Genomic DNA, 17,192 nt, shown 5'->3' on the forward strand with positions numbered 1-17,192 from the left:
TCGATGTTTCTAGTTCTCTGTCTCTCTCCCTTCTTCTCTGTACAAAATCAATAAAATATATATTTTTAAAAAATAAAATAAAATAAAATAAACTATTTCCCATCCAAAGGAGAGAAGCTGTATCTTGGTCTTCACTGTGCAGGATCACACACAGTAAGGCTTAGATTATCTAGTAACTATAGTCATACATGTAACTAAAGACTCTTGGCTTCCTGGAGACTTGTAACAGGAGGAAAACACCTAGTGCGTTGTGGCTCATTGACACCGGGGTCTGCTTTCCCACACTGGTCTGTGGTATGGACGGAAAGGCATTCAAGGTACAATGAAGTTTGAGGTTACCCTACAAATGCACCTGGTCCCAGGTATCTAATCTCTTGGGAGACTGGGATAAGAAAGGGAGTTTAAGAGAGCCAACCCAGCAGTAAAGTGGCAGGGTTACTAGTAACTAGTAACTAGTTACTAGTCACTCCCCTTTCTCCCCAGCCAGGCCTCTGGCTAGACTGACCTCCTTCAGCAGAAACTGGTCTACAGGGTTGGAGAAGTGGAAGACAGGGTAACAGCTGCTCTGAGGCTGGCAAGACATGGTGTGAGGCCTGGACTCCGGCCTAAAGTTGCCAGAGCTGGCCAAGAAATGCACTGATTCAAAGGCAACTTTTGAAAAGAAACTTACCTGCTCTCCCCACTCACTTGCTTTGGAGACTGCCTCAAAGCCCAGAGGTTCCTTTGCCAAAGAGGCACCAGTGATACAAGAGAGAGATGCCTGGCGTTCCAACCTACAGACAAACTCCTGTCTCATGGAAGCTGCTAAATTTCTTTCTCAGTAAAACTTAAATTATTTGCTACACTTTTGAGGAATTATTACTTATCAAAAGATCAACTGTGGGAGGAAAATGCTCTATTTTTAAAAAATTAAATAGATTGTAGGTTCCATGATTAAGAAACTAAAGAGTGAGCCAGTGTGTAGGAAAGGAAAATTTCAGGACTAAGAATGCCTTAAATGTCATATGTGACCACATAATTTATTGTTCAAACGGGGATACTTTGGGGGGGAAAAGAACATGGTTGATGATGATGCTTGCAGGGATCAACAAGGACTGGAACCTGGTTACCCTAGCAGGGATGGGGAAACTTTTTCCACCAAGGACCATTTGGATATTTATAACATCATATTACAAAATTCTCAACTTAAAAATTAGCCTGCTATATTTGGGTCAAACACTTAATTATCTCACCCCTGATGCCTTGGCAGGGCCAGACCAAATGATTTCAAGGGCCTTAAGGGCCCATGGGCCGGGTGTTCCCTACCCCTGCTAGAGTGTAATCAGAGATTCTCTAGTTAAAATCTTGCAATGATTCCCCATCACTTTAGAGCACACTGTAAACCAGTCTTATCCCTAATATTTGGGCATACAATACACTTCAACTACAGCACATAGCCCATTGGATGAGAAGTGCTGGTTTTGTCTCTCCTCTCCCCTTCTCTCCCCCCAAGCCTGTGAATTCAAGGGCAAGAGGCTATTTATGGGCCTTCATGCTCCACCTAATTCTTGCCTCACAGCAGCTCTCAGTAAATACTAGGTGGCTTAGTAAAATTCATGGGTGTTCGTTCTCCATCCAACACCATAATGTCCTAATAAATTTTCCTCTAGCCACGCGTTTTCCACCACGCTCCATATTTTCCATCTGCCACTTCCTAGCGATGTGACTTTAGGCAAGATATTTAACTTCTGTGCTTCAGTTTAACTCTCCAATAGACACGGAAATCTATTAGCCCTCGTAGTAAGCACCCGATAAACTTCTCCCAGACAGAGCTGTCTGTCCCTTTTGATCGCTGCTGGGTACTCACACCAGAAACAACACCTGGCAGCACAGGCAGTTACTGAAGGCACGCTGAATCCTTAATGACAGGTACTTCTCTCTTCCGCGGTGTATTTCCCAGCCTCTGCTCTGTCTGCCAGTGCCACATCCTCTGGATCCCACATACTCCTGTATCTTTAACAAAAACCTGGCACCATGCCCTTGAAAATGATAACTATCAAACTCGATGCCCGCAGTCAGAACACTTTACCTGAAATAAGTTACTTTATACTCCTCAGACTCCTGCCTACCAACTGTTCCGTTTTAAGTACAGACAACGACCGGGGGTTGGAAAACAATTCTGAGAGCTCTTGAAGTCCAGGACTGAATGCAGAAGCCAACTATGAGTGTCCACGCCGGGCCTAAGCAAAGTTTACTATTACTTTGTGCTCCCATTGAAGGAAGACAGCTACTTGGAGCATAAACATTCAAACATATACTGTACACTAACGAAGTTACGGACAGACCCTGACAGTCACAAACAGTCATACACACTTAGCTTACTTTTGAAAGAAGAATTTTACAAAAATAAATTACCTAAAATTAAGCCCACCATTGTACTTAGATAGCCGGTTCCACTCCCCAGGTTAAGGAAAGACAGTCCTGGCTGAAGTTTCAGTGCTTCCATGACTTCAGAGTAAATGCACGGCGCCGACAGGTGTATGTTCCCGTGCTTCCAGGCCAGGTCTTTGTAAGCGTTGTCCCTGTAGCCCTCCAGGTAGTAATCGCCGCGGTCAATGGCTCGAAAGGCTTGCTCCACTCTTTCCGTGCGGATATACTGAGCTTCCTTCAAGTTATCGATTAAGTCATCGTTATCTTCCCCAGCGCTCACCGCTCCTCCCATGATAGCATTCAAATCAAACCATCAATTTTAAAACGTAATAAAATTATAGCAGAAATGGCTTCAAATAATGTGCGGTACAGTTTGTTTTCCTCTTTTTATTGCACTTGATTTCCAAAAGTAAGTTAACCCTGAAAGGGAATAAAAATAGACAGGTTTAAATTAATGCTCAAAAGGAAAGTAAGTCCAGTTTATTAAATATATCATTATTATAACTAACTACCATTTCTCAAGGACATATTCTATTCCAGGTACCGTGTGAAGCTCCTTAAGTACATTCATGTGCTTATTCTTACAACATCTACAAAAGGTAGTTTAAGTATGGCCTCATCTGAACAGGTGGGGAGTTTGGAACACAGCAAAGTTAAGTCTCTTCATACTATGAGACCCAATATGGTAGCCACCAATCACATGTGGCTACCTAGACCTAAATTAATTAAAGTTAAATGCAATTTAAATTCATCAGTCATACTAACCACATGTGATGTGCTTAATAGCTATGTGTGGCCAGTAGCTGCCTTACCAGACAGTGCTGCTCAGTATGGGAGACCCTGCTGGGCACAGTCCCAGGTCGTTCAGACTCCAGAAACCACGCTTTTACTCACCAACCCCTGCGGCCTCCTTCAGAGGATTGCAGTCTAATCTAATATGCATGGATTAATTTAAAATCCTAAACTTAGAAATTTGCTAACAATTCCCAAATGCACCAAATAAATTAATGACAACACAAAGAATATTGTACCCAAACAGCTACTTACAAACTGTATAAACAACAGACACACATTTTTAAAGAATGTATGTGTATAAAAAAGTGTTTTGTCTGGTAAATGTTGTCATGATAAATAAGACAATAAATTTTATTAACAACCTTAATAGTTTAAGCACTAGAACACACATTTTACCATTTCCCCGAAAATAAGACAGTGTCTTATATTAATTTTTGCTCCCAAAGATGTGCTAGGTCTTATTTCAGGGGATGTCTTATTTTTCCATAAAGAAGAATACGGTACACATTTATTATTAAATGAAAATAAAGGAAATTTATTACCTGTATACGGTACGGTAGTACAGTAGCTGTCAACACAAACCAGACAAACTGTGAAACCTACAGTATCAAGAATTCACTCATTTATTCAATGACAGTCATGTCATCATCTTCTGAAACATCATCATAACAATCCAATTCCTGAATTTCCTGGTGAATTTCTTGTGACTCCATTTCTTTCAGAATCAGTGGACCAAATCTCCCATGTTTAGCAATAGCATTCTGAGACAGAGCCTAGGGGGGGCCTTATTTTCAGGGGGATGCCTTATATTTCACTCAGAAGGAAACCTGTAAGTAGGTCGTATTTTCAGAGGATGTATTATTTTTGGGGAAACACGGTACATACATACACAAAGAACTTTTTTAATAAGTCAAACTCAGTATCTCTGAATGAAACATAACTGCATCTTAATGAAATAAAAATGTCAATACATATTACTGAATATACAACTTAAGTTTCATTAAATTATAGTTAATAACTAAATTCATATATCAATTTCTGAATTAGTAACTCAGGAGAGAGGGCAGTGAGAAATGAAATATCCATGGCCAAAAACAAGTTATGTCAGCCAACTCTGGCAAAGCCAACCCTGACTCTCGACTTGAGAGAAGAAAAGCAATCGGGTCTCGAACTTCTCAGGATCCTCAGACCCTGGCACCAGGTGCGCCAGCCCTCCTGGGGCGGCCTCCTTACAGAGCCTGCCATGTCTGTCAGTGTCGCCCTTTCTCTTTTCTTAGGATCCCCTTAAACTTTCTGCGAGGGAATACCGTGAGTTGGCATCACATTCCTATTTAACTTATTCTAACTCACACAAACTTGGATGACTTCAATGCCCTCATAATCAAAGAAAGAAATCACTTTAAAAGCACAAGGGCTTACGGCACCATTCTCCTGCAGGAGTGTTATTTCGTGGCACACCGTGCCATCGGAGGTGCCAATCTGCGGGTCCTTTAAGAGGTCCTTTTGTAACTCAAGCATATCAACTCCCTGAGTGCCAGTCTGGCATTTAAGTGTTTTCTGTGTGTGTGTTTTTTAAAGACGGGGCCTCTAACCATTAGCTTTTTCATCTGTTACTCAGAGAATGAATGTCTTCCTGAGATTAAAGAAAAAAACGCTAAATAGATTGATTCCTGCCAGTCTCCAGTGTGGCGCATGCCTGAGGATTTTATAAGGATTTTATAATTCTGACTAACCACAAACATTAAACAAATGGCTGTACGGGAAATGCCATAATTTTACTAGTTTGTTTTTATTTTTATTTATTTATTTTTTTAATTCTCCCCTGGGATATGATTCTAGAAAGAGATGAAGGGCGAGGGAGGGAGGAAAAGAGAGAAACATTGATGTGAGAAACATCCATTGACTGCTCCTGCACACGCCCCAACCGAGGGTTAAACCTGCAACCTGGGCTTGTGCCCTGACCCCGGGAATCGAACCCTTGACCCTTTGGGACATGGGATGATGCGCCGACCAATTGAGCCACACTGGCCAGGGCCATAATTTATTAGTCTGAAAAACTATCCCTCTTGTTTGGTTCTAGGACTGAAGAATGACCAGATCTTTCTCAGGTTCCACTGAATTCCTGAACTCTGATCTATCCAAAATGATCACAGCAAGACAAAAAACACTGACTTTACAATACAGAGGCTCGCACACTGGGTGACAAAGGCAAGAGGAGGAATCAAGCAAACAAGAACTACCACCACTGGCTGGCAGACACTGTACTAAGCCTAAAAGGAAGGCTCACATGCCCGTTTTCAAGTGAGAAGCCACCTGGAGCGGTAGGGAGCGCCACGCTACACTGCGTGTGACCACCGCCACAGGAGCCCAGAAACCCAAAGCAGAAACTGAATCCAGGAGTCAAGGATGCTTCCTAAAGGCGTGATTGGTGTAATACTTTTAAAGGATTAACAAAGTGATGGGTTGAGAAAGAAACTGGTATTTAAAGCAAGAGAGCAGATGGTATTTTTTTTTTGGAAATTATAAGCATTTGGGTACTATTCAGCACCTTAAGAACTTTCTCCTAGAGGCCAGTTTGGTTTTTGTTGTTGTTGTTGTTGTTGTTTTGTTTTGTTTTTTTGGAGTGGGGGAAGGGCTGGACCCTTTCTAAAGTCTGATTATATTACATCCCCTCTCTCTATCAAAAGATAAATCAAAAGTTTTGCATATAATTTCAGAACGACACTGAGTTCTTAGAGATCCATGAGTCTCTTCTAATTTAAGAACATCAACTATGGGCAGCAGAGCGTGGCCAGTCACAGATGTTAACGAAGGAGGGAATTACATTTCCATTGCAGAAAGTGCAGTGTACTCTGGGTTTCAGACCTGTTACAACAGACCTGAGGCCAGGTACTCAGAGGGCTGGGAAAGAAAATCACCTTGTCAACAAGGAGCAGTGCCAAACTGTGAAACCAGTTCTCCTGGACTTCTGGCTAGCCTCGGAGGAAAAACAGATCTCAACAGAAAGCTGTAAGGATATGCAGGAGGGAGGTGGTTGGTCGGGAAGGGCTTCCTGGCATAGGAGGCACAATCAGCTACAAGGCATGTTTCTTTAACACAGATTTGCTCACGTATTTAGTATATAGGGTAATGAGGTGGAGATAATGAGGAAGTTGTGGTGGCTTAAAATACATGTTCATGTGTTGCAAGTGATAGGAAAGAACAAGCTTCCACTTCTAAAGAGATACCTTAGCCTGGAAATTATGTATGTATGCATGTATGTATCTATCTATGTATGTATGTATGGATAGATGATAGATAGATATGGCAGTTAGATGCAGGTACAGTACAAGTAATCTGGAGGAGCTATAAATGCAGACAGGAAAAAAAAAAGCTAAGACATTTTCCCTGAATTAAAACAGACTAATAAAGGCTATATCCAGGTTCAGATTTTAAAATTTGGATGAAAATGATACCTATAGGCAAACTATTCCAGGGCCTAAATCTCATATGAAAAAGATGAGCCCAAGGGTTTAGGGTTGTGTAGGAGTGCAAATCCCAGGAAAGGTTTAGCTGTGCTAAAATTTTCATTACGATTGCCTCTGTTCTAGCTGCTAAACTGCTCACACACTTGCACATGTGTTGAGAGTAAGTCCCAGGGCTGTTCTCCTCACAAGCCCTAATGGTTTGCACAACATTAGCTGTTTTCAGATGTTACAGTAGAAAACCCAGTCCTTGACCTCTATTATTTTAGGAGGCCTCCGGGACCCTCGGCCACATCTGGAGAACAGTTAACATGAATAATTACAAAACAGGATGAGTGGAGCCATGATAGAATTGTATGAGGCTGTTAAGGGGTACCTAGCCCAAACATGTGGGAGGTGGGAGTGGGAATGAAAGGACTGAAAGACTTTTCTAGAGAAAATGAAGCCTTGGTAAGCACAGAAGGAAGTGTTCAAGGACATACAGAGACACGGAGGCAAGAGGAAATATGCCCATTCAAGACACTACAAACAGGACTGCGAGGGGAAGCACAGACAGAAAGCAGTGGTTGCGAGGCTGAAGAATGAAGCGGAGGAGCCAGGTAAGCTCTCGGCCTCATGCACACTGAACTTGGACTTCCTCTAGGAGACAGCCAGCGGCCAGAGGAAAGCCCGGGTCCCGGTTTCTGGGGCGGCTGGAGGGAAGCTGGGGTTCAGGTGCCAGAGGTAAGCCGGTGCCGTCCACCAGGGGAAGGGGAAGGGAGGCCTGCTCTTGAACAAATTCCATGCACCGGGCCTCTAGTACTATATATATTATTTCCGTCTTCCACTTAAATGCATTACTTCATGCCATCAAAAATTCTTCCAAAATCCAGAGGTCTGATATCCTACCACACGGGCACACCAGGATAGTGTAACCAGTCCCCAGATGCTGTACAAAGGGAGTTTGAATTGATATATAATCAATATATACGAGGAGTTTGCAAGTTAAAATCTAGAGTGAACATTTTGACAATTCAACAGTTGTGAAAATGATTTCATTTTCTATGAAACTAAAGCAAGCAATTATTTTAAAAACCAGCACAGCATTAGGTCATGGAAGTGTTTGCCATTTGTGAATTCTGCGATAATGCTATCTCCGTTACAGAAAAGTACCGAAAACAAAACAAGGGACCAAGGTCTGGCCTTGCTCCCGCTGATAACTCTGCTGTGTGGCCCTGGGCAGCTCTCCTGGCTGCCATTTCCAACCCTGTGCCCTGAAGAGCTCAGTTCTGATCCCATGGGCTCCCTGTGGCTCTGCTTTCCCTCTGATTTCAGCATCAAACGCACATTGGAATACGGCTGAGTTTGTTATCTAGGAACCGCCTTGTTGGCATTTGTTATTTCTGCCAATTTTTTTTTTTTTTCCTGCCACACTCCTGCCATTTCCTCTAACAGAAAAGAAAAAACTGTGAGGGGTGTGAAGTCCTGCATTAAGCAATAAAAGCAAAATAGCGAATCTGAGGAAAACAAGAAAAGGGAAAGCCAGAACAAGAAAAGGGGTCAGAATAGAATAAAGGGCAAGGGCTGAAGCAGTTGCTATTATGTCTGAGAAGGAAGTTGTCATGTTTACTCACAGAACACCATTTCATGGCTTGCCATTCTCTCTCTCTTATGTGTGTTTGGAGTGGAGTGACAAACAAAAGGCGTATTCACATGAGCTCACTTGAAATGATGTGAAGTGTTCCAAAAATTGCTTGCTATTCTCTGGAAATCAGAGGTGTGGATTTAGCCTTTGTTTTAGGGAAGAACTACCGCGGGCCCAGTTCAATCTGACACTGTCTTTCCAGCAGCTTCGGGAGGTTGTGTGGAAGGTTAAAGACCAGTCAGGGGAGGTGGGAAGCAAGCAGATGGCAGGCAGATGTCCCGGAGCAGAACAGAGCCAATGCTGACTGACTTGCCTTCCCTCCTAGCAACCAGCGGCGGGCAGCCCCCTGCTCCCAGCTGCTCCTTTCTCCTTAGAGGTGAGGGCAGAGCTCACCAGCTTTGGGGGAAAGGGACTGGTGGCCCCAGGAGAACGCACTGTGTGAGGGCACGGCCCCAGGGTCTTTCTTCCTCATCCTCCAACAGCCCTGGCATGGGAGCCGGGGAGAACCAGGCAACTAAGAGGGGGACATGTTTCCTCGATGACGACAAACATAAATGGTCAAACATCAATACAGGTGACATCTGAACCCAGAGGTGAGGGGGGTTGACCCCCACCTCACTGGCTCCCACAGTCAAAAATCCACCTGTAACTTTTGACTTCCCCCAGATTAACTACCGATAGTTTACTGTTGACCAGACGCCTTACCAATAACAATCAACACATATGTTGTATGTTATATGTATTTTATATAGTATTCTTATAAGTTAAGCCTGAGAAAAGTATTATTAAAAAATCATAAGGAAGAGACAGTATATTGACAATACTGTATGTATTTACAGAAAAAAACACACACACACCACATGTTAAGTGGACCATTCACTTCAAATCTGTCTTGCTCAAGTGTCATCTTTATAGCCGAAACGGGTTTGGCTCAGTGGATAGAGCGTCAGCCTGCAGACTGAAAGGTCTCGGGTTCGATTCTGGTCAAGGGCATGTACGTTGGTTGCGGGCACATCCCCAGTAGGGGGTGTGCAAGAGGCAGCTGATCGAAGATTCTCTCTCATCGATGTTTCTAACTCTCTACCCCTCTCTCTTCCTCTCTGTAAAAAATCAATAAAATATATATTTTTTAAAAAGTGTCATCTGTATAGAGTAACGAAAGAAAAGGAAAGAATGGGCTGAGCTAAGGCCCACTACTCACATGCCAATAGCTGCCAAGACTGACCTCCAGTCAAGATGGCAGCGTGGGTAAGAAGAATGTCCGAGTCCTCCCAACACCACATCAGAATGACAGCTAAACCACAGAACACCCGCCCTGCAGAGCGGCCTGAAATCCAGTTGAACAGAAGTCCTACCACTAGGGATGAAAAGAAGCTACATGGAGACTGGTAGGAGGGACAGAAATATTGACCAGGCTGGTCGCACACCAAGTGGTGGATAAAAAAAAAAAATCAAAAGGGTTTTCTCAGCTGTGGAGATCCCCCCTGAGGAGCACGGGGTCCCAGCCTCACACGTGGCCCCCCAGACCAGGGTTCCAAGGTCAGGAAGAGAAGCCCCATAACTTCTGGTGGTAAAAACGAGTGGAGACTGAGGAAGAAGGAGGCAGAGGAGCTGCTGGAGGCCCAGGCAGTCTGTCCTAAAGGGTCCACGCAGACTCACTCCAGTGCTCAGGCGGCAGCCTAAAGGGCATCAGAGACACACGGGGAGGACTGAGTTGTCCAGCATCAGGGGAGAGCTGGAGAGCAGCCTTCTCCAAGACAGAAGTGCTGGCAGAGACCGTTGTTCCTTTGATGAGCCTTTCCCCCGCAGAGCTGGCAGGCGGGGGCCGTATCTGAGGCTCCATCAACCTGACTCATCCCGTCTGTCCTGCAGCTCCCAACGCTCAGGCCTACCCAAGCTGTTTTCGGTGTCTTTTTCGTGCAGTGTGTGTCTTGGCTCACACTTCAGCTTTTCCTAAAATCTCTCAAACACAGCGCATCTGGCCTCAGTGTGCCCATGCCTCTCACTAAGCGGCCCCAGGCCTGGCATAGTGGCAGCCTGCCTTGGTTCACAGTGTGGCCTCTCTGGGCACTTCCACGCCAGCCAGCACAAGTAGTAGCCATCTATCTGCAGACCACTCTGTAGCTTATGCCAGGGGCCCAGGGAAGAACCAAGTCTTCTGTGGGTCTTATCCGGCACCCCCGGGAGACCCCAGAACCAGCATCCCCAGTAAACAACTTCAAATCGTGTCAAACCACCACCCAACCACCCCCACAAGTGACACCCTCAAAGGGCGGACTCAGGGGGCCCAGAGTACCAGTGCAGAGAGTCCTTGCCTCAAGTGCCCTGGCTGGGTGATTGAGGAGGACACCACTACATTAGGACACTCTACCAAGCCTTGGCGAGGTAGCAGCTCTACCTAATATACAGAAACAAGCACAGGGAGGCTGCCAAAATGTGAAGACAAAGAAACATGTCACAACTGAAAGAACAGAACAGAACTCCAAAAAAAGAACTAAACAAAATAGAGACAAGCAATCTACTAGATGCAGACCAAGTTCAAAATACTGGTTGCAAAAATGTCCAATGAACATAGTGAGAACTTCAACAAGATGGGAGCCCCAACAAGAGGAACCCAAAGAGACACATCATAAATAAAATGCAAAAAGGTAAAGACAAAGAGAGCATCTTAAAAGCAGCAAGAGAAAAGCAGTTAGTTACCTGCAAGGCAGCTCATATAAGATTGTCAGCTGATTTCTCAACAGAAATTTTACAGGCCAGAAGGGGGTGGCAAAAACTATTCCAAGTGATGAAAAGCAAGGACCTACAACCAACATTACTCTACCCAGAAAAGCTATCACTTAGCATTGAAGGTCAGATAAAGAACTAAAGGACAAGAAAAAGCTGAAGGAGTTTATCACCACCAAATCCACGTCATATGAAATGTTAAAGGGTCTTAAGAAAAAGAAAGGGAAAAAAGAGTAGCCTGGCCAGTATTGCTCAGTGGTAGAGTGTCAACTTATGAATCAGGTCAAGGTTTAATTCCTGATCAGGGTACAAGCCCATATTTTGGGCTTGACTCCCAAGAGGGCTGTGAGGGAGGCAGCCAATCAATGATCCTCTCTCATCATTGATGTTTCTCTCTCTCTCCCCCTCACCCTTCCTCTCTGAAATCAATAAAAATATATTAAGAAAATATGAACAGAAAAATGGCAATAAATACATATCTATCAATAATTGAATCTTTAAAAAAACCCAAAATATTTACATTATCAGTCTTAATTATTCGAAGTGTTTTAATACCAACTCATATAATTTCATAATTACCCTGGTATTTACACAGGACAAGTGATATTTTCTGCCCCATACAAATGAAGAAAAAAAAAGACTGAGAAAGAGTAAAATACTTGTTCAACATTTTCATATAACACAGAGCTATTGTAAACTTATTCACAGATCTCATGTCATGCACTATAGCTAGTATTCGCATTATCAGAAATAAGAAACCATAAGAACTAGAATTGTAAGTCTGATACCTGAGAAATGCATGACTGTGCACACAATGATACTACAGTTTCATTCATTTACGAGGACCGATAATTGTTATCCTTATTTTTACTCACGAGCCAGAGAAAGTTTAACAAGTCTTTAAACATGAATTGCTATCAGATCATCATCATCATAATGCTATAAACTCTGAACTACTAGGAGGCTTTCCTTAAGTTTACAGGATTAATTTGTCACCAGTGCTTCCTTGAGTCAATAAACCTCATTTGGAGAAAACAGTCCAAATTGAATAACCAAAATGTCTGTGAAAGCTTCTTAAATTATAGCTTAGCACCTCCAGGCTGCACTGAACTTCTGCAAGATAGGCCCGGCAAGGATCGGACACAGGCACATTGAGGAGAGAATGTCAATGGACAGCTTCAGTTCACATAGATAGTCTTTGTTCAAGGAAATTAGTCTCTTAAATGGTTAGTGTATTTGCAGACAAATGTCTAAAAATTACATTGAATTTGGCTAAAATGAATTCATAGAACCAAAGGTCTTTAATAATATAAGGAATTATTTCTTGTTAGCTAGATTGCTCTTCAAATTATAGTCAAACTGTGAAAGTAAAATTGCATTTACTAACAGTACGTGGGTTTTTTTGTTGTTGTTGATGTTGCTAATCCTCACCGGAGGCTATTTCCCCATTGACTGTTAGAGAGTGGAAGGGAAGGAGGAGGGAAAGAGAGAGAAACATCCAAGTGAGAGAGAGACATTGACCCACTGGGCTAGGGACTGAACCTGCAACCCAGGTATAAGTTTGGTCAGAAGTCAATAGGATTTATACCAATAGAAACATAATTTTACTTTACTCATTTATTCTTAGAAGGATCATTTGTAGAAAAAATATTAGTCTGTATAAGCAACCAAAGGTGAATCAAAGGTGTTCAGAAATGAGTCAGTGGAAATAAACCGGTATAAAAAAATATCTAAACTATGTGGATCCAAGTAACATATACGGTACCAGCATAAAAAGAAATGACATATCTATCAAATATCTAAAAACTATTTTTTGCTGCCTATCAAAAAACACTCAAATCCCACTTATAGGCAGACTGACTGAAAAATGACTAAGCAAAGATATATACACTACTAAAAACAGCACCACTTGGTAAACCTGAAATGACTCTGCCAGGAGAACCTGCTAGACGAGGTACAGAGCCTAAATGGCTGTTACACTTCAAACAATAACACTCTTGTTCACAGCGCCTGGCCTGAAGGAGTCCAGAGCATTCACTATCTGCCCGTATCCCATCATCACCTCTTCCTTATCTTATAGAGTTCTGACTTTTAACATCCTTACCATATATTATTTTTGTTAGTGTATAAAAGAATGAAAGGATTCACACCACACAGTTAAAAAACCATTACCCACGCAACTAAGAGGAATGGATGTGGATGGAGGAAGTTTGCTGAAGGAAGAATTTGCTTAGCTTTATTTATTTGTTGTTGTTTTTAAATTATTTTTTTTAATTGATTTTAGACAGAGGAAGGGAAAGAGGAAGGGTGGGAGAGAGGCAGAAAGGCAAAGAGGGAGAGAGGGAGAGGGAGAAGAGACACATTCCCGCATTAACCCTGTGGAGGAATCAAACCCATCCCCTTTTGGTGTATGGGAGGGTGCTGCCACCAGCTGAGCCACATCAGCCAGAGCTATTTCATAGTTTTAATAATGTCTTTGAACATACAATATTACAAAAATAACCACAGAGAATGTATTACCTCGTAGGCCATGACGTTTCCTTCTAGATACATAGGGATCTTAGTCTTTCCCCTGCACAGGCTTCCTATGTTAAGTACACTAACACAGGACGGAGTCCCAGGGACCAGTTTCCAGATAGCCAGTGTCCTTCTCAGCACAGAACTTCCAAATACGAGCAGGCCTGACCCTTGCCCAGAGCAGACCAGGTCACATGAGCTACTACCAACCACAGTGCCCTCCCCCCCCCTCTTCCAATGCAACTGCCAAGTAGGATTCCAGCATCTTCCAGGATAATCCTGCATTTAGCACTCCAAAATAAACCACCCCGATGTCTCCTCCATCACATCACCAAGATACACAACATTCCCAATTCCTAACAGCAAGGATCCTATTTTTATTTAATAAAGCAAGAATTAATAAGTGGCTAAACTATAATAGAACACAGGATGCAAAAATAGACATAATAGAAATACATAATTGTAGCCCCTGGGTGGTAACTATTAACTTTGATAGATTCAAATAAGTCCAAAACTTCACATGGATCTTTTAAAAAAAATGTTTTATTGATTTTATAGAGGGAGGAAGGGAGTGGGATAGAGGGATAGAAACATGGATGACAGATAAACATCATCGATTGGCTACTGGGTGTATACCCACTACTGAGCCCACAACCTGGGCATGTGCCCTGACTGGGGATCGAACCTATAACCTCATGGTTCAAGGGTCAAGGCTCAACCACTAAGCACACTGGCTGAGTCACATGAATCTTTAGGAAGCAGACTTTCATATAATCTGTGTGAGAGCATTTTAGCTGACCATATTGTCGGGGCTTCCTGATATTGCTAAAAGGAATAAAATGACACTGCAGTATGGGCAGTTTTATTCTTTCGTATCCACATTAGCACAGAAGAAACTGTGAGAGCAGAGCTTATGAGTATTGTTAAACTCAATCCCCAGCGAGACTCAGCTAACACAGTGATAATGAGCTTATTTTTCAGTATATCAAAATTCAAAGATCTATGATGTTTAAATTCTCATATTCCTTGGCATTCATCCTCACATTTGACTCTATTGACGACCCATCTTTTGAAGAACCATCCTCTCCTTTTGTGTATTTTGACAGCCAATTTTGATTTTTCTCCCTGTCTTTCAGCTTCTCCTTCACCTTAACCAGTTTCTCCCTAAAAAGAGAACCATCAAGAAACAAGTCCTTTATGAACTATCACAATAGCTGGTAAAACATCGCTCTAGATTAGGGGTGTCGAACTCAATCAGAGAAGGGGCCAAAATCTAAAATCCAGCCTAAATCGCGGGCCGAATGGTTTACTGAACAGTCATAAACTGACAGCGGAGTGCAGTGATGACAGCGCGGTGCAGGCCACATTGCAAGGCCTGGCAGGCTGGATTTGGCCGGCGGGCCTTGTGTTTGACACATGTGCTCTAGATCATACCTGATGCTACTCCTAATTACATGTCCCCAAAATAAACTTTTTATTTCTTCCCATCAGCCTTAACAACCTCTCATTAATTTCTGAAAATATACTTACACAGCATTGGTTTCCTCGCCCTCCAAAAGCCAAGTCAACAGATCTTAAAATATTCTAAAGACACCTCTTTACATTTCTGTGTCCTACAAATATAAAATCCACTCAGACCCAGTGGTAAGCTTTCCAAGAGACAAAGGATGGCAGATATGCCAGTTAGATGTGAATCCAATTACCACCCTTAGCAAATGCAAAGAATAACAAAACAAATATTTTCCTATATGTGGATTTTTTTTTCTCCGGTACACATTACCACCGATCATACTTTATTAAACTTCGGTATTTGCCATATATCTTTAAACTACACAGTTGTCACACCTGCTGGAAAACTGAAACAATAATCCATCATACTATGACACATCCTCTATTGTCTGTCATGATGCATTTTAAGAGACATTATTTGTAAGGCCCTCTTTGTTTTCTTTTCATCGGAGTAGTTCACACTTTACCAAGAGTGCAATTGGGTCCATAAAAAAAAAAGGCTAAATGCAATGAGATTATCCACACTGGCTGAGATTAGCTCAGCCAGTGTGGACCAGTGGTTAACCCTTGACCCATGAACCAAGAGGTTACTGATTCAATCCCCGGTCAGGGCACAGGCCCAGGTTGTGGGCTCGGTAGGAGGTATGCACAAGGTAGCCAATCTCAACCCCCATGATGTTTATTTTATTTTTTAATATAGTTCATTGATTTTTTACAGAGAGCAAGGGAGAGGGATAGAAAGTTATAAACATCCATGAGAGAGAAACATCGATCAGCTGCCTCCTGCACATCCCCTACTGGGAATGTGCCTGCAATCAAGGTACACACTCGACCAGAATCGAACCTGGGTCCTTTCAGTCCGCAGGCCGACGCTCTATCCACTGAGCCAAACTGGTTTCGGCTCGATGATGTTTAGTAAGGAACAAAAGTACCTGTACAAGATACAATTTACTATCACACTCAAAATTTGCCAGGGCCTCAAGCCAAGTGACTAAAAGTAACCCAATCTGCCTTCGTCTTGGTTAATGGCATCAGCTCAAGGAATTTAATATTTTACAAATACACCACCAGAAACCTCATCTAAAAAGATCATGTGAATTTCACACTATCCTTTGGGTTATTATTATTTTTTTCAATGAGTATTATTACTAGCTTATTCATGAGTCCGTTTTGTAAGGAACATTTACGACCAAAAAAAAAAAGAGGGAAACTTGGAAGGTACTCTTCATTATCTTCATTAACAGGAAGCAGGTTGGCATTAACAGGAAGAAGGTTGGCAGAGGGAGAACATAGGTTCTTGGCTGAAGTATGCCTAAGTCTAAGGCAGCCACCACCTGAACAGGCAATGGAGCCAAAACCGGTTTGGCTCAGTGGATAGAGCGTGGGCCTGCAGACTGAAGGGTCCCGGGTTCCATTCCGGTCAAGGCAGCTGATCAATGACTCGCTCTCATCGACGTTTCTAACTATCTCTCTCCCTTCCTCTCTGTAAAAAAATCAATAAAATATATTTTTTTAAAAAGAAAGAAAAGGCAATGGAACCTTGAGCAGTTTAGTCTCTCAGAGCCTGTTTTTTTTTTTTTTTTTTTTTTTTAATCTAATGTGGAGAATACCGCCTATGCTTTTGTGGAAAATACTTATAAGAATGTATTACCAGCAACAATAACTGAAATGTCATGGATATTTTTGGTTCCTTTTAAAAACAGTTCCCCAAATAACCAAAACGCTACACCAAGGAGCCTAAGAGTTCAGGCTGGAACCAGGCTGTTCTTTGTGATCATCCTACTCAGTTCTGTGTTCTCTCTGAAGGCCAGCACCAAGATGCACACAGTACATTTTTAATCAACTCCCAAGTCAGTGATTGCATCAAGAAAATCTCCAGCTCGTCTGCACAGAGAAATACAATATGTAATAGGGGAGTTCCTAGCTTTCTGTGTCATGGGAAGCAGTGTTGTGTTCATCCTTCCATTTACAGCTTACTCCCTAGAAACAAAATATTTAATCCCCGGCTGTTTTTCGGCTGTTTTTTTGAGGTTTCTGTTTTGTTGTAACCTGCCTGAAATAAGACTTCCGAGCCACTGGCCTTCCAATTCACCTCTTCTTCACCCATGATCCAGTCCATGTTGAAGGAATTAAAACTTGTTTTCAAC

General features: G+C 42.5%; 1 protein-coding gene across 1 annotated transcript in view; it reads right to left on the reverse strand.

Annotated features, from left to right (window-relative positions):
- Positions 1–17,192, reverse strand: part of PCMTD1 (protein-L-isoaspartate (D-aspartate) O-methyltransferase domain containing 1) — a 42,536-nt gene that overhangs the window by 23,803 nt on the left and 1,541 nt on the right. The window contains exon 2 of the mRNA XM_084864739.1: positions 2,395–2,829. Within this exon, the coding sequence (XP_084720865.1) occupies positions 2,395–2,701 (307 nt within the window). The 5' untranslated portion in view covers positions 2,702–2,829. The remainder of the gene's footprint in view (positions 1–2,394; positions 2,830–17,192) is intronic.

The sequence above is a fragment of the Pipistrellus hanaki genome (assembly GCF_964339955.1).
Source record: "Pipistrellus hanaki genome assembly, chromosome: 17".
Lineage (NCBI taxonomy): Eukaryota > Metazoa > Chordata > Mammalia > Chiroptera > Vespertilionidae > Pipistrellus > Pipistrellus hanaki.